The sequence below is a fragment of the Microcaecilia unicolor genome, chromosome 8, assembly GCF_901765095.1.
Source record: "Microcaecilia unicolor chromosome 8, aMicUni1.1, whole genome shotgun sequence".
Classification (NCBI taxonomy): Eukaryota; Metazoa; Chordata; class Amphibia; order Gymnophiona; family Siphonopidae; genus Microcaecilia; species Microcaecilia unicolor.
In genome coordinates, this window is record NC_044038.1 from 218502135 (window position 1) to 218515874 (window position 13740).

Sequence of the window (13740 nt, forward strand, 5' to 3'; positions counted from 1 at the left end):
TGCTGGAAGGCGAGCACAACCCATCAGTCCAATCCTGGGCCGGTCCGGAGGGATGCTAAGGAAAAGGCTTTTATAAAATTGTGCAAACAGGTATACACAAAGTTGCAATGTACATGCATATTTTATAAAATACCCACTAATAATAGCAAGAGTCTTTCAAGAGGTTCTTATACAACACATAAATGAGCTACCTCCCATCAGTGGCGTAGCTAAGGGTGGGCCTGGGTGGGCACAGGCCCACCCATTCTTGCCTCAGGCCCACCCAGTCAGCAGCCCATGAAGCCCCCAAAAGTTTTCAGTGGCAGTGCCTCACTACTCTTTCGCCCTCTTCTCCGCTTGTGGCCTGGCATCTGCCTGTCTCTCTACCCTCCTCCCAGTCTACCTCAGAGACTGCCGGTGGCATCCTGCGCCGGCCCTGCAGGCTTCTCTCTATCATGTCCTGCCCTCAATGATGTTACTTTTTGTTTTTTTGATGAGAATTTGGTAGAGAGAAGCCTGCAGGGCTGGCGCAGGCTGCTTATAGGAATTGCTACGGACAACGGCTCTGAGGGAGGACTGGGGGAGGGGGTTCAGAGAGATATGGGCAGACGTCGGGTCATTAAAAAAATACTATATTTTATGTATGTACAGGGGTAGGGATGGGGGTGAGAAGGGCCCACCCAGGTTAACTTTGGGCCCACCCAAAATGTCAGGTCTGCCTACGCCCCTGCCTCCCATACATATATACAGTTTACCACAGACCTCAGCGGTATCACTTCCTGAACTTAACCTTTTCAGTCAGTGATTTACACACCCTCTTCATCGGTCTAATGGTGAAACTATTTCAAATTTTATATAAAACTTTTCTAAAAAAAAAAAAAAAAAAAACTTTTGCAGATAAATATGTTCTTTTTTTTTTTTTTTTTCCAAATCTTCATTAACACTTTAAACAATAAACTTTACTTAATCCAACACAGACTATGTTTCACCCTGGAGATGTTTCAAAGACCCCCCCCCCCCTTGTTTTAAATGGTGCCAGCATTTCTCAGCCTTCTCTCATAATGTCCCAAAAAATAACTGCAGCATTTTGTACCCTCTGCAGCTTCATTTTAAGAGCTTTTGTGCAACCAATGTAGATGGAATTACAATAGTCCAATAATGACAGTATTAATGACTGTACCACTAAACGAAAGACAGCTAGTTCAAAATATTTATGGATAACCCACAGCTTTTTGAGTAAGAAAAAAAAAAAGATTTACTAACCACCTTATTTGAAAATTAAAAGAAAGTTGACTAATTCCACACCTACCACTCTTGAAATTGAATTGAGGTTCAAGTCACAATTATCAACCTTAACAATAGGATTATCTTTCAGAAAGGTCAGAGAACCAATCCAAAGGAAGTTAGGTTTCTTTTTTCTTTATTTAGCTTCAGTCTACTTCATCTGAAGTGATAGGGGCATTTAGAAGCCTCTCATGTTGGGGTGTGATTTGAGGCACCTCTATACTGCTCAGGTAGGTTGTACTATCAAACTGATTTTAATCATCTCTAGTATGCAGGTGGTGAAAAAAGGACCAAAAAACTGCTGCTATCTCCGTATCCTTGTGTACTAAGCCACCCTGGTTATCCCTAATCCCCCTTCTCTCTTTTTGCGTAAATAAGCCAGGAGTCTATTTTTATTGTTGTAACAATAACTGGTATTTTTAATACAGAATAGATTTAGTAGCTCTATCATGTATTAAGGAATTCAGTTTGTGCTGGGTAGATAAAAGCTGCCCTTTATTTTGCAATGTGGGCATCTTACTGAAATTTTTCCTCTCATCCTCTCCATCCTACTTTGTTTCTCCAGGCGCAAGACTCACCTCTAGGTACTGCTTTTGCAGCTTCCTAAAACAGTGCAAGAGTGGTGTCATGCATCCCATTTGAAACTCTGTATGCTTTCCATTTGTCCAGGATATCCTCTCGAAACTGCATATCGGAGTACAGAGCTAAGGGAAACACCCAGTGCCAGTTGCATCTACAGTTCTGACTACATCATTTTATCTTTCTCCCTTATGCAGCCCCATGTGGGCAAGACATAGCTATGCTGGAGAATTTGGACAACTGCTATTGCTGTCTTTGCCATTGTGGACGTTGGTGTAGTATGCTCTCTTTCAAATATTGGCTCTCTTTACACAGTTGAGTATATTTGATTGAAGAAAATATTTTCATGATGTTTGAGTGATTTTTTTGAACCATGCAAGTTTAAAGGTGAATAAACTATAAATGTTCTGAATGTCACTAAGAACATAGCCCTGAATATAAGCACTTCCTTCCACCTCCTTTTTTTCTCTCGTTATATAAATATTCTATAGGTTACATCATTGACTTCCAAACCTGTCCCAGGGGAACCTCATTCAGTCAAGTTTTCAGGATATCCACAATGAATCTGCATGAGATAGATTTGCATAGCAAGGAGGCAGAGTATGCAGATCAATCTCATGAATATTAATTGTTGCTATCCTGAAACCCTGACTGGCTGGGGTTCCCCCAGGACAGGTTTGGGAATAACTGGGTTACCCATGCAAGAGTCCCACCCAAGTGTACACCTATCTGTAAAATGTGTATTTACAGTATAGTGCTTATGCAGATTTTGGCATTTATACACAAAGTGCAATATGCTGGTATTCTAATCATTTACATGTGTCATCTGTTCATAAATGTTAGCTCTTTCTTTATAGAATTACTTTTGTAATGTATACATTGGCATTTGTGTGCTACAGGGGTTAGCCCTGGAAGCCTACTAGCCGATGTTCAGCCCACAGTTGTCAGCATTTTTCAAAATGCTGATAACTGCGGGCACAATTAAGATCAAATGTTCAGTGCCGGGCACGTCCGGACATTGGCGCTATCTGGGTCTAATTGAGATGTCTCTGGCTGTCGGAGCTTATGTGGATCCCGGCCCACATAAGTCAGTTATGCAGACCCCAGCTAAATTCTGTCCAGGACCTACATAAAAAAAAAACAACAAAAAAAAAAAAACTTGCAAATTCCTCCTCTCCCCCCCCCCCCCCAACAGGTCCACACCCCCTCCCATCCCCACCCTCCACCTACCATTCAGAATAGGTCTCCCTGGGCCTACCTGCCTTCCCTGGTAGTCCAGTGGGGCAATGGGGGCAGGTGCAAAACCCTCTCGCTCCTAACTTCACAAAATGACTTCTGCGACCTCTCACGGCAGCCTCATGGTACTTTCGGTTCCACTGCAGCCATTTTTGTGAAGGAAGCCATTAGGGGCAGGAGTGAGTGGGCTTCGCTCCTGCCCCCACTGCTCAAATAGACCACCAGGGAAATCAGGTAGGGAAATTTGTAAATTTTTCTTCTTATGTGGATCCCGATCGATATTCAGTACCAGGGCCCACATAGCTACCTGGGTGAATTTAGGACAGGTTTTAAACTGAATATTGTGGCACCAGCGCAACTGCTGCCTCCTCCACGACACTGCCCCTTGTACCGCCCCTAACCTGCTCAATTTTAACACGGATGGTCAGAAATGATATTCAGTGGCACTACCTGGTTTAAGTGCCTTTGAATCTTGGGGGTTAGGCAACCACAGTCGATTTAAGTGGGCAGGAGGCTTTCCTGCCCGCTTAAATTGCTTTGAATATTAGGCAGCTATTTTATAAAGGTATTTAGGTGTCAATATTGACTTTACAAAATAGGCTTAAAATAGACTCCTTTTGCAGTATACAAAGACATTCAAATAAAAACACATAAAATAAATTTGTCACATAGGCAACCAGTATTAAAATCAGAGCAGATCAGTGCAAGATGAAACAATGTGTTGCACCGATATACGAGTTTGAAATAACACATTAACAATCAGATGGGATGAACACTATTCCAGATTTAAGCCTTTTTATCCACTAATTGGATTTAGTGTTCTTACTTCAGTTTGCTGCTCAGGGAGTTTCATATTGTCAAAAATCCTGAAAACAATTCTGAACAGGTCTTGCCACCAGTGCTTTTCGAAGGTGTGCCCATAACTCTTCATGATTTCAAACATCACAGTCAGCCCTCTGAAAGAGTCATTGGGAGAGGAAAGATCAGGCTCAGGGAAGCTTACTTTAGATACTCCGTATCAGACAAAATAAATTCACGCCTTACCTTGTGCGTACATCTAACTTGCATCGATTGATGATGCAAGAAAGTTCAAAAAGAATTGGAAACCATCCTCGCACCCAGACCCGGTCTCCAGGAGCCACGTTCATATCATCACTTGTATATTCACGCAGGGCCTATGGATTCATTCATAGTGGAGAACATATAGAATTACTTTGTAGTACTGTACAAGATGCATCGGGTGAAGAACTTGGCTATTCAAAACTAAGCACACAAAGCACACCCAGTGAAAACAAGTCCATGCCTAGGGGATGCTGAGCACCTCCAACACCACCAGGCACCCAGCCAGTGATGTCACTGAAGCCCTTAAAACGCTAATCCAAATGCCAGCACCACTTTGTGCTTCTCAGTTAGAGTAAATGGTCTACTAGCTGCATGTTTCAGTCTCACCCCAAGATGTCACCAATGATAACCAACAGACTGATAAGGTCAAGTACAAGGAACATGCTTCAGCTTAGAAGGCCACTGTCATAGTGGGGCAACCTGAGTTTACATACTTCTGAAATTCTTGCCAAGAGGATTTGGGATTTTTTAAAAATGTTATGTTTATTAAACTTTTACAACTCCATTCGCTTTACCACAAATGCCGGAAAAAGAAAAAACAGGAAATAATCAATTCAGCCCCCAAATTTAAAGACCAAAAACAAATAAATGACTGGAAATGAAACGTTAACCTAAGGTGATACAGAAGAGATCTGTGCTCACTGACTTGAGAAAATCTAAACTCAACCAGATATCAAAAGCACTTTGGGTTCTTTTCCTATTACCAGAAAATCTAGCAGTTGTTTGGGTTCAACACAGAGAAAATGTTTACCTCCCAACATCACAAAACACCTACAAGACAATTTCAAATTATATACACCACTCTCAAGGGTAGAACTCTTGGCTTTAAATCCAGAGTCTATCTGTACCTCTCAAGAAAAATCAGGAAATATTTTAAGTTTTATTTATTTTATTCATTTTGCAGCATTTGTATCCCACATTTTCCCACCTATTTGCAGGCTCAATGTGGCTTACATTATGCCATTCCGGAGTGAGAAATACAGAGTATTGTAGCATTAAGTACAGAAAATATAGGATAAGTTATAAGAAGTATATCTACAGTTCACTTCAGGCATTAAGGGTCAGGGTTTTGCTTCCATAAACTGCTCATTCATCTTCCTAAAATACATCCAAAGAACCATCTTCTGATAGGTTCAAGTGCAAACCAGACCACTAGGGTAATTTTCTCAATCACTAGCCCCAAGGAACGCTCCAGAAACCCAGTAAGATTCATCTCCTCCACTAGAAGAACAGTTATGTTCTCCATTATGGGAAAAGCTACTATTTCTAGGGAGAGAGGGGTACTGTGCTCTAATGACTGGGGTGGGGGAGGGAGGGGAGAAATTAAGCACTTCCTTCAAATAGTTTTGTCACCATGCTAACCAGAGGCAATAAGAGAGATTTGGGAAAACTTAAAAATCTCAAATTATTCTTCCTGTTCTGGCTTTTCAGATTTTCCAATTTCTGCAGCAACATTCCCCTCTCTCTCTCCTATACCACTCCTGCAGATAGTAAATCTATCAATTTAGATTCCAATCCTAGTGGACTGTTGATGTTGGACTTATTGCTTGTTTCTCAACAGTCCCTGCTAACTATTACATCTTTTAGGTTTATTAGTGTCCCTTTCCATAGGCAATAAGGGAGTAGTTATCAAGCACTGTTAGGATACTAACCCACATTATGTGCCCCTTAATGCCTGTTAAAGGGCTCTAATGCAATGATAATTTGGTCACCCCAAGTTTCATAGTAATGATATGCAAAACATGCAAATGCATGTAAAGCAGCTCATTACTATGTAAATACTATACTGCAGCTTGTGGTGTGTAGTCACAAAATAGCCAATAAAATAACTGCAGTTAAAAGATGGGGTTATTATACTGCCCAGGAGCATTAGGCCACATCTTACTGCAGCTGACACACAAGCCATAAAGTTGCCAGAATACCCCCCTCCAGCTGAAAACCCCTCTTGTGCTTCCCCAAAGTAATGATCAACCCTCTGGTGCCACTGCTCCCGCCACCCCCCCCCCCTCCCCAAATGAAAGTGTTCCATCCCCCAACCTAAGATTCCCCACCTACGTTATAGGTAGTAACCCTAGCCCCCCCCCCCCCCGACCTATTTTTCACAAAACCCCTGGTTTCTAATGGTGTGTTGAGTAGTAACCCTCAATTGTTCCTGCCCGCATCAGTTCCTTCTTCCAAAATGATGCCAACAACCCCTAGGAGTACTCTTGTGGTACCACCACTAGGGAGTCATGTTTCACTCTGGATATGAGGGGCTTTTAGCCTGATGGGAGGAGAAACTCTGGCACTTCTATGGCTTACACGTGCCAACCTGGGAGCATCGGGCTGTGGCTTGGTGGTCCAATATTCCTGGGCAAATAAAACACTGCTTGTGAGATGGCTTACGAGCAGCATTCTTCTTTTACCACAGAAGTCAGCATCTATGGTACTGAGATATCACAGGCTGGCCACCTTTTACCACACCTTGAGTACTTCCCCCTGAAACATTTTGTTGCTGCATGAAGCAGCATAGACTTCTGATTATAAATTATTTGTGGCAGGTTAACACAGTACCCTTGACATATGTTATACACAAAAATTCCCATAAGATCTATGTCATTAGCACACCAGATTTCCTGGAATAGAGCACGCTCAAATGAATCCTCTATTTCTGAAAATGGAGAGTTCATTAATGATGGAGAAAAAGTTAGAAAAGTGTACAAAGCCACCTGAAATGTTTACCTCTGGTCTCTCAGAGACATATTTAGCACAGTAGCGAATGAGTCTGATGGCTTCCATACTGGTGTCAGGAAATGCAGCATTACAGGCAAATTCAGATAAGCATTTTATGGCATCCTGAAACGAATCTATCGCCGCTGGGAAATGTTGCTGGAAAATATTTGCTGAGAAGGAAAAAACAAACAAACCCAAAAGAACTGTTTTATATCATCATCCCTATTTTTCCTGTTTTTTAAAAAACTGTTTTGCCCGACAAGATTACTTATAAGAAGCGTAAGGGATATTTTTGGCCTTCAAAAAAGTACCACCTGTTGACGGAATTTTCTCATATCCTATAATACAGATTTTATTTTAGACCTTGCCAAATCATCCTTTTTAGGACTCAGTCAAGCCTCCTACTTGCTGCAGATTTAAGACAACCAGGTAATCAGCATCATCACTTAGGCCCAGATATTCAGGGACACATGTCATAAGTACATAAGTACATAAGTAGTGCCATACTGGGAAAGACCAAAGGTCCATCTAGCCCAGCATCCTGTCACCGACAGTGGCCAATCCAGGTCAAGGGCACCTGGCACGCTCCCCAAACGTAAAAACATTCCAGACAAGTTATACCTAAAAATGCGGAATTTTTCCAAGTCCATTTAATAGCGGTCTATGGACTTGTCCTTTAGGAATCTATCTAACCCCTTTTTAAACTCCGTCAAGCTAACCGCCCGTACCACGTTCTCCGGCAACGAATTCCAGAGTCTAATTACACGTTGGGTGAAGAAAAATTTTCTCCGATTCGTTTTAAATTTACCACACTGTAGCTTCAACTCATGCCCTCTAGTCCTAGTATTTTTGGATAGCGTGAACAGTCGCTTCACATCCACCCGATCCATTCCACTCATTATTTTATACACTTCTATCATATCTCCCCTCAGCCGTCTCTTCTCCAAGCTGAAAAGCCCTAGCCTTCTCAGCCTCTCTTCATAGGAAAGTCGTCCCATCCCCACTATCATTTTCGTCGCCCTTCGCTGTACCTTTTCCAATTCTACTATATCTTTTTTGAGATACGGAGACCAGTACTGAACACAATACTCCAGGTGCGGTCGCACCATGGAGCGATACAACGGCATTATAACATCCGCACACCTGGACTCCATACCCTTCCTAATAACACCCAACATTCTATTCGCTTTCCTAGCCGCAGCAGCACACTGAGCAGAAGGTTTCAGCGTATCATCGACGACGACACCCAGATCCCTTTCTTGATCCGTAACTCCTAACGCGGAACCTTGCAAGACGTAGCTATAATTCGGGTTCCTCTTACCCACATGCATCACTTTGCACTTGTCAACATTGAACTTCATCTGCCACTTGCACGCCCATTCTCCCAGTCTCGCAAGGTCCTCCTGTAATCGTTCACATTCCTCCTGCGACTTGACGACCCTGAATAATTTTGTGTCATCGGCCAGTCCTGATTTTATCACACTACCTTTACGGATTTTAGGCCCAATTTCACCAAGTAAAGCAGGTCAAGGGTTTTATAGATACAGGACCCTGTTTGTTAAAGTGTGATAAGACTGTGCAGTAACTGAACATTAATTGCCAAATAAGACTCATGAAGATTCACTAAGCATGTCTTGGTCCACAAAGACAAAACTGAGCATTCCTGCACTCAATTTTCCAGAATGACTGGGGTGCTAAACTTGACATACATTACTTCTCCCTGAGCAGAGTGAATTAGTTTTCTAATACTGGGATGCACAAACAAACGCAGGCCTGGCACCTGAAAGCAGGAGTAGCAGGCCTAGTGGTTAGAGCACCGGGCTGACAACTAGAGCTCAGTTAAAATCTAACTGCTGAAGCCCCTTGTGATCTTGGGCAAGTCATTTAAACTCTCCATTGCCTCAGGTACAAACTTAAGAGGCCCTTTTACTAAAGCTTGGCGTACATTAAATGCTAAGAAGTCTATAGGTATAAAATGGGCTTCTTAGGTTTTAGCCCCTTAGATTGTGAGCCCTGAGGACAGGCCTTGAGCTACTACTGAAAATGTTATGAACTAAATCCAAACAAAAACCAGCTAGATATTCAATTTAATATACAAAATGGATGTACCACAAGGTCTACTGTTCAATATAACAGAATTATTACTTACAAACTATATGTCCTGCACTCTGGAAAGTCAGCTCTACAATATTGCCATCATGGTCTGAGGCTGCCTGGTGAAACACTGCAAAGATATTCTTCCAGCCGGAACGGATATTAGCTGCCTGAGAGTTCACCATCTGAGCAATACAGCGTATCACCATGTCCCGAATAGTGGGTGATCTTAAAATAAAACAGCCAAGTTAACAAACTGTTCTATTTTGTAATATACTACTAATGTGAATACCCAGCATACCAGTTCTACCTTCTTTTTACCTCTCATTATGTAATATTGAGCAACATACCCATTTGTGCTTGAATTTAAACTGCAGGCTTACTGTAGAAGGCACGATAGCCTAGTTTACACTACACTAGCCAAACCGACTGTGCATAAAGCACAAAAATGTTATTCTGAAGCTTTTTTGCACTTTCTGCATGTCTACAAATTATATCTGTATTAATACCAAGAGCTCTCTGTACACACAAACACACACACCTGTTTTTCTTCATGATGTGCTCAAAGGGCCTCAGAAAATCCTTCTGGAAGCGGAAGTTAGCCAGCTCTCCTTTCTCAAGAAACTTCATAGAGAGCTGCCTCAGTGAGTCCACTGCAAAAATCGCCACGTCTTCATTGGGATTACATCCCACCTAACACAGGCATAACAGAGCAAAGTAGATGTTGTAGATGGTTACTTATTTGTTTAGCTTACCAACATCCAGGCATAACAATTAAATCACAGAAAACATACTAAGAAAACACAACATTTAATAACTGGAGAAATTAGGGCTTACCTGATCATTTTCTTTCCATTAGTTCTTCACACTATTCCAGGACCTGTGGGAATAGTCATCTCCATCAACCATCAGGTGTAGATAGAGAACTCAGAACCGAGCTACCTCATATACCCTCTTCCATGTAGCCCAGTTCCTCAGTATTTATGAAGAAAAGCAGTAGAGAACAAGGTCTGGAGCCTATCCATCAATTATAACCATACAACAAGGTTAGAAACAAGTAACTCACTTCAACCTTTAAGCTGCCCAACACACTGCCCTCTGAGCTTAGAATGGATTAAGAGTGCTCCGAGTACATGAAGCCAAGTGATGGAAAAAATTTAACATAAGCGCCCAATCAATGCGCAGAAACATGGATGGGCTCCTGGAACAGTGTTAAGAACTAATGGAAAGAAAATTATCATCAGGTAAACCCTAAATTTCTCCTTCCATTACGTTGCGTCCCACTATTCCCAGGCCTCTGGGATGTCCAAAAGCATAGAGCAGGACCTCGGCCCCACCACCTGCAGAACAGAGGCACCAAACACTGCCTCCAAGCATGCCACCACTTCCACCCGTTAGTGCTTAGTAAAGGTATGCAGCATAGACCATGTCGCCACCCTACAGATTTCCACTGGAGGTGTCAGCGTGATCTCTGTCCACGACGACACCATACGCCTTGTCGAATGCGCCTTCTGCAGAGGCTTCTTGCCCTCCAGCATATAAGCAGATGCAATAGCCTCCTTCAGCCACTTAGCAATGGATGCCCTAGAAGCCATGAGACCCAAACTTTGCTTCCCAAAAAGTTAAAAAAGCCTGTCAGACTTTGGCCATCAACTCCACACTCTCCTGATAGAATGACACCCTGCTCAGCCAGTCGTTCAGATATGGGGACACTCAAATTCCCTGTCACCGCAGAAAGGTCGCTACCATGACCATGACCTTGGAAAAGGTCCTCAGTGCCATATCTAGCCCAAAGGGAATGGCCTTGAACTGAAAGTAACGGCCCAACACTGCAAACCACAGAACTGCTGGCCTGGAGGCCAGATGGGAATATTAAGGTATGCCTCCTTGAGGTTGAGCTCGGTTAGGAATACCCCTGCCTGCACCAACACAATTACCAACCGCAGAGTTTCTATGTGAAAGTGGGACACTCAGAGAAAACAATTGAGGTTCTCGAGGTCCAAAACAGGCCAAACCATGCCCTCCTTTTTTGGCACCACGAAATAGATGGAGTAAATCCCCTGCCCGAGTTCGGTGGGCGGGACGGGAATAATTGCCTTAATCACCAATAATGCGCTGACCGTGTCCTGAATCCATGCCACCTTGGCCACCCCTCGACATGGAGAATGTAAGAAGAGAGGAGCGACCGGGCGGGAGAACTCAACTTGTAATCGTCCTGTAGAATATCCAGCACCCATTGGTTGGGAGTGATATTGGCTCACTCCTTCTGAAACGCTTGAAGGCGCCAGGAGCCAGTTGCTCTACCCGTCTGGCCCAAGGCCTCTTGTTCCCCTGAAAGGAACACTGGCACATTGGAAAGTGTGCTCTCTTAGAACAGGCTTAAGGGCCAGACCTGTACTTCCTGCTGTCCTGAAACCGTAGATATCCAGAACCAGCCAGATGAGCTGCTGACCTAGGCATGTCTTAGGTAATCATTGTGGCTTCACCTTGCCGAGTTCCTTAACCAGATTGCTAAGATCCTCCCCAAACAGCCACGTGCCCTGAAAGGGCAGCTTCACCAAGCGAGATTTTGATGTCGCATCTGCTGCCCAATGCCACAGCCAGAGCTGACAGTGCATAGCCATCGCCAGGGCCATACTCTTGGCAAATGCCCACAAAATATACACCTCATTCACCATGTAGGCCAATCCAGCCTCCAGCTAAGTGGTCAGATCTGTCTCTCCCGAGCCTGACTGCTGACACCATTGGAGACAGGCCCTCACTACAAAGGAGCTACAAACCAAACCTGCAGCCCTAGGGCCACCACCTCAAAGGCCTGTTTCAACACGTTCCAGTGTGCGATCTTGAAGATCCTTCAGGGCTATCTCCCCATCTAATGTGAAGGTAGTCTTCTTGGTCACCACCGTGACCAAGGAATCTACCTTAGACAGCTCCAGCTTATCCTTTTCATCGGTCACCAAGGGATAGAGACTCACCATGGACCTCCCAACCTTCAGGCTGGTGTCCGGGATGCTCCACTTTGCATAGATCAACTCCTAAATGACCGGATGCATTGGGAACGCCTTATATGGAACCCTAAAGCCCTTTATAAGAGTTGACAACTGGTTCCCAGGTGGAGCCACTGATGGTTCCTCAATCAAGAGCACAGCCAACGTCTCAGTAATCAATGAGCTCAACTCCTTCCTGCGCAAAAGCTGCAGGACTCTCGGATCATCCCTTTCTCCTGGGGGAAGCTCACCCTCTTTTAAAGGTTCTCTCAGAGAAGGGCCTGCATAACACAAAGAGGCCACCTCAGACAATGGAGACAGATGAGATCAACTCTTGTCACAAGCCCTCAAAATTCACCCGGGATCATTTAGGGGCACAGGTAGCAGAAGGAGCCATCAAGCCTCCACCAGCTGAACCCTATGCAGAACCCTGCTTCACTAAATAAGCCTGATGCTGATGGACCAGCAAAACAAACTCGTCGGGTAAATGGCATCCTTGAGGTCTGTGCTGCCTCCAAGGCCCCTTCACAGATGCTCCCCTCAGATGCGAGAGCCTCTTGCTGTAGCCCTGATGTAACTGCAGACGATGTCAAAATGGCTTCCATCCCCACCAGATTTTGAGGGAAACTGTGCGGCTGCAGCAACCGCTGAAGACTAGGCCTGCTGCTAAATGGACTCCAACGCTGCTCCACAAGGGCCCTATGTGATCCTCGAGTTTGCCGGCCTGCACTCCATGCAGTGGCACAAGGATGACCGACAGCCCCCAACACCTTGAGCATCACTTCATACTCTCTGATGGTGCCATCATTACTACGCAAACTGTCAGATGCACCTTGAGCCATGCTTCGAATCTGTGGGGTTTTTTTTAAAACTAGAACAGTCCTCAATGCAATCTGCACACACAAGCCAGACAAGCGGTTCTGAGACCCAGCGACCTCACTGGCTCCGTCTGCCCAGTGACCCCACTCACCCATCTCTCCAAGAGGACCCACTCTCTTCCTCCATTTGCAATGACTGCACCATATCCAGCACCAAAGAGAGCCAACCCTAGCTCCTTGTTCTCCTTCACTGCTTATACTAATTTTTTGTTTTGTTTTTTTAAGTTGATAAACAGGCTCTAGCAGCCACAGAGAGTAACGCAGAAAGAAGAAAGAGCAGAGACATTGATCCGGAACTACCAGATATGACTTTTACTGCTGGCCATCCAATGCTCTACCGGGACCCAGTTGACTAACTGGACCAGGAGCTAAGGCCTCAAAACCATCAGCTGAATAGAATGTCCATCCACCTGCTGGAGATAGAAAATACTGAGGAACTGAGCTACATGGAAGAGGATATATGAGGTAGGTCAGTTCTGAGTTCTCTATCTCCACCTGCTGGTTGATGGGCATGACTATTCCCACAGGCCCTAGAATAGTAAAAAGCAACGTAATGGAACATTCCATTTGATTACAATAATTCTTGAACAGATGAATAAAAAATAACCTAAGTCACTGTTTCTAGTGAATCTATTGAAAATTTTATTTTTGGAGGTCCTTAGTGATTATATAGCATTCCTTAAAAATGCATGCACAGCTTTGGGAGGATTACCTTTCATTTTCATCTGGCTAAGTACACACAGATTAACAGACTGATAAGAAACAGAATTAGATGCGTAAGTATTAACCAAAAAAAACAGAACAGAGTTTAAAGTACTGGCCATTAAAATTCTGAATCTCTGAATTGCCCGGACAGCTGAAAAGTCTAT

General features: G+C 43.8%; 1 protein-coding gene across 2 annotated transcripts in view; it reads right to left on the reverse strand.

Moving 5' to 3' along the window:
• Positions 1 to 13740, reverse strand: part of ARFGEF2 (ADP ribosylation factor guanine nucleotide exchange factor 2) — a 144746-nt gene that overhangs the window by 54002 nt on the left and 77004 nt on the right. For both annotated transcript variants that reach the window (XM_030213057.1, XM_030213056.1), the window contains exons 26-30: positions 9548 to 9699; positions 9062 to 9234; positions 6922 to 7082; positions 4123 to 4253; positions 3905 to 4034 (exon numbers count right to left, since the gene is read on the reverse strand). In XM_030213057.1, coding sequence (XP_030068917.1) covers positions 3905 to 4034; positions 4123 to 4253; positions 6922 to 7082; positions 9062 to 9234; positions 9548 to 9699 — 747 coding nt within the window. The remainder of the gene's footprint in view (positions 1 to 3904; positions 4035 to 4122; positions 4254 to 6921; positions 7083 to 9061; positions 9235 to 9547; positions 9700 to 13740) is intronic.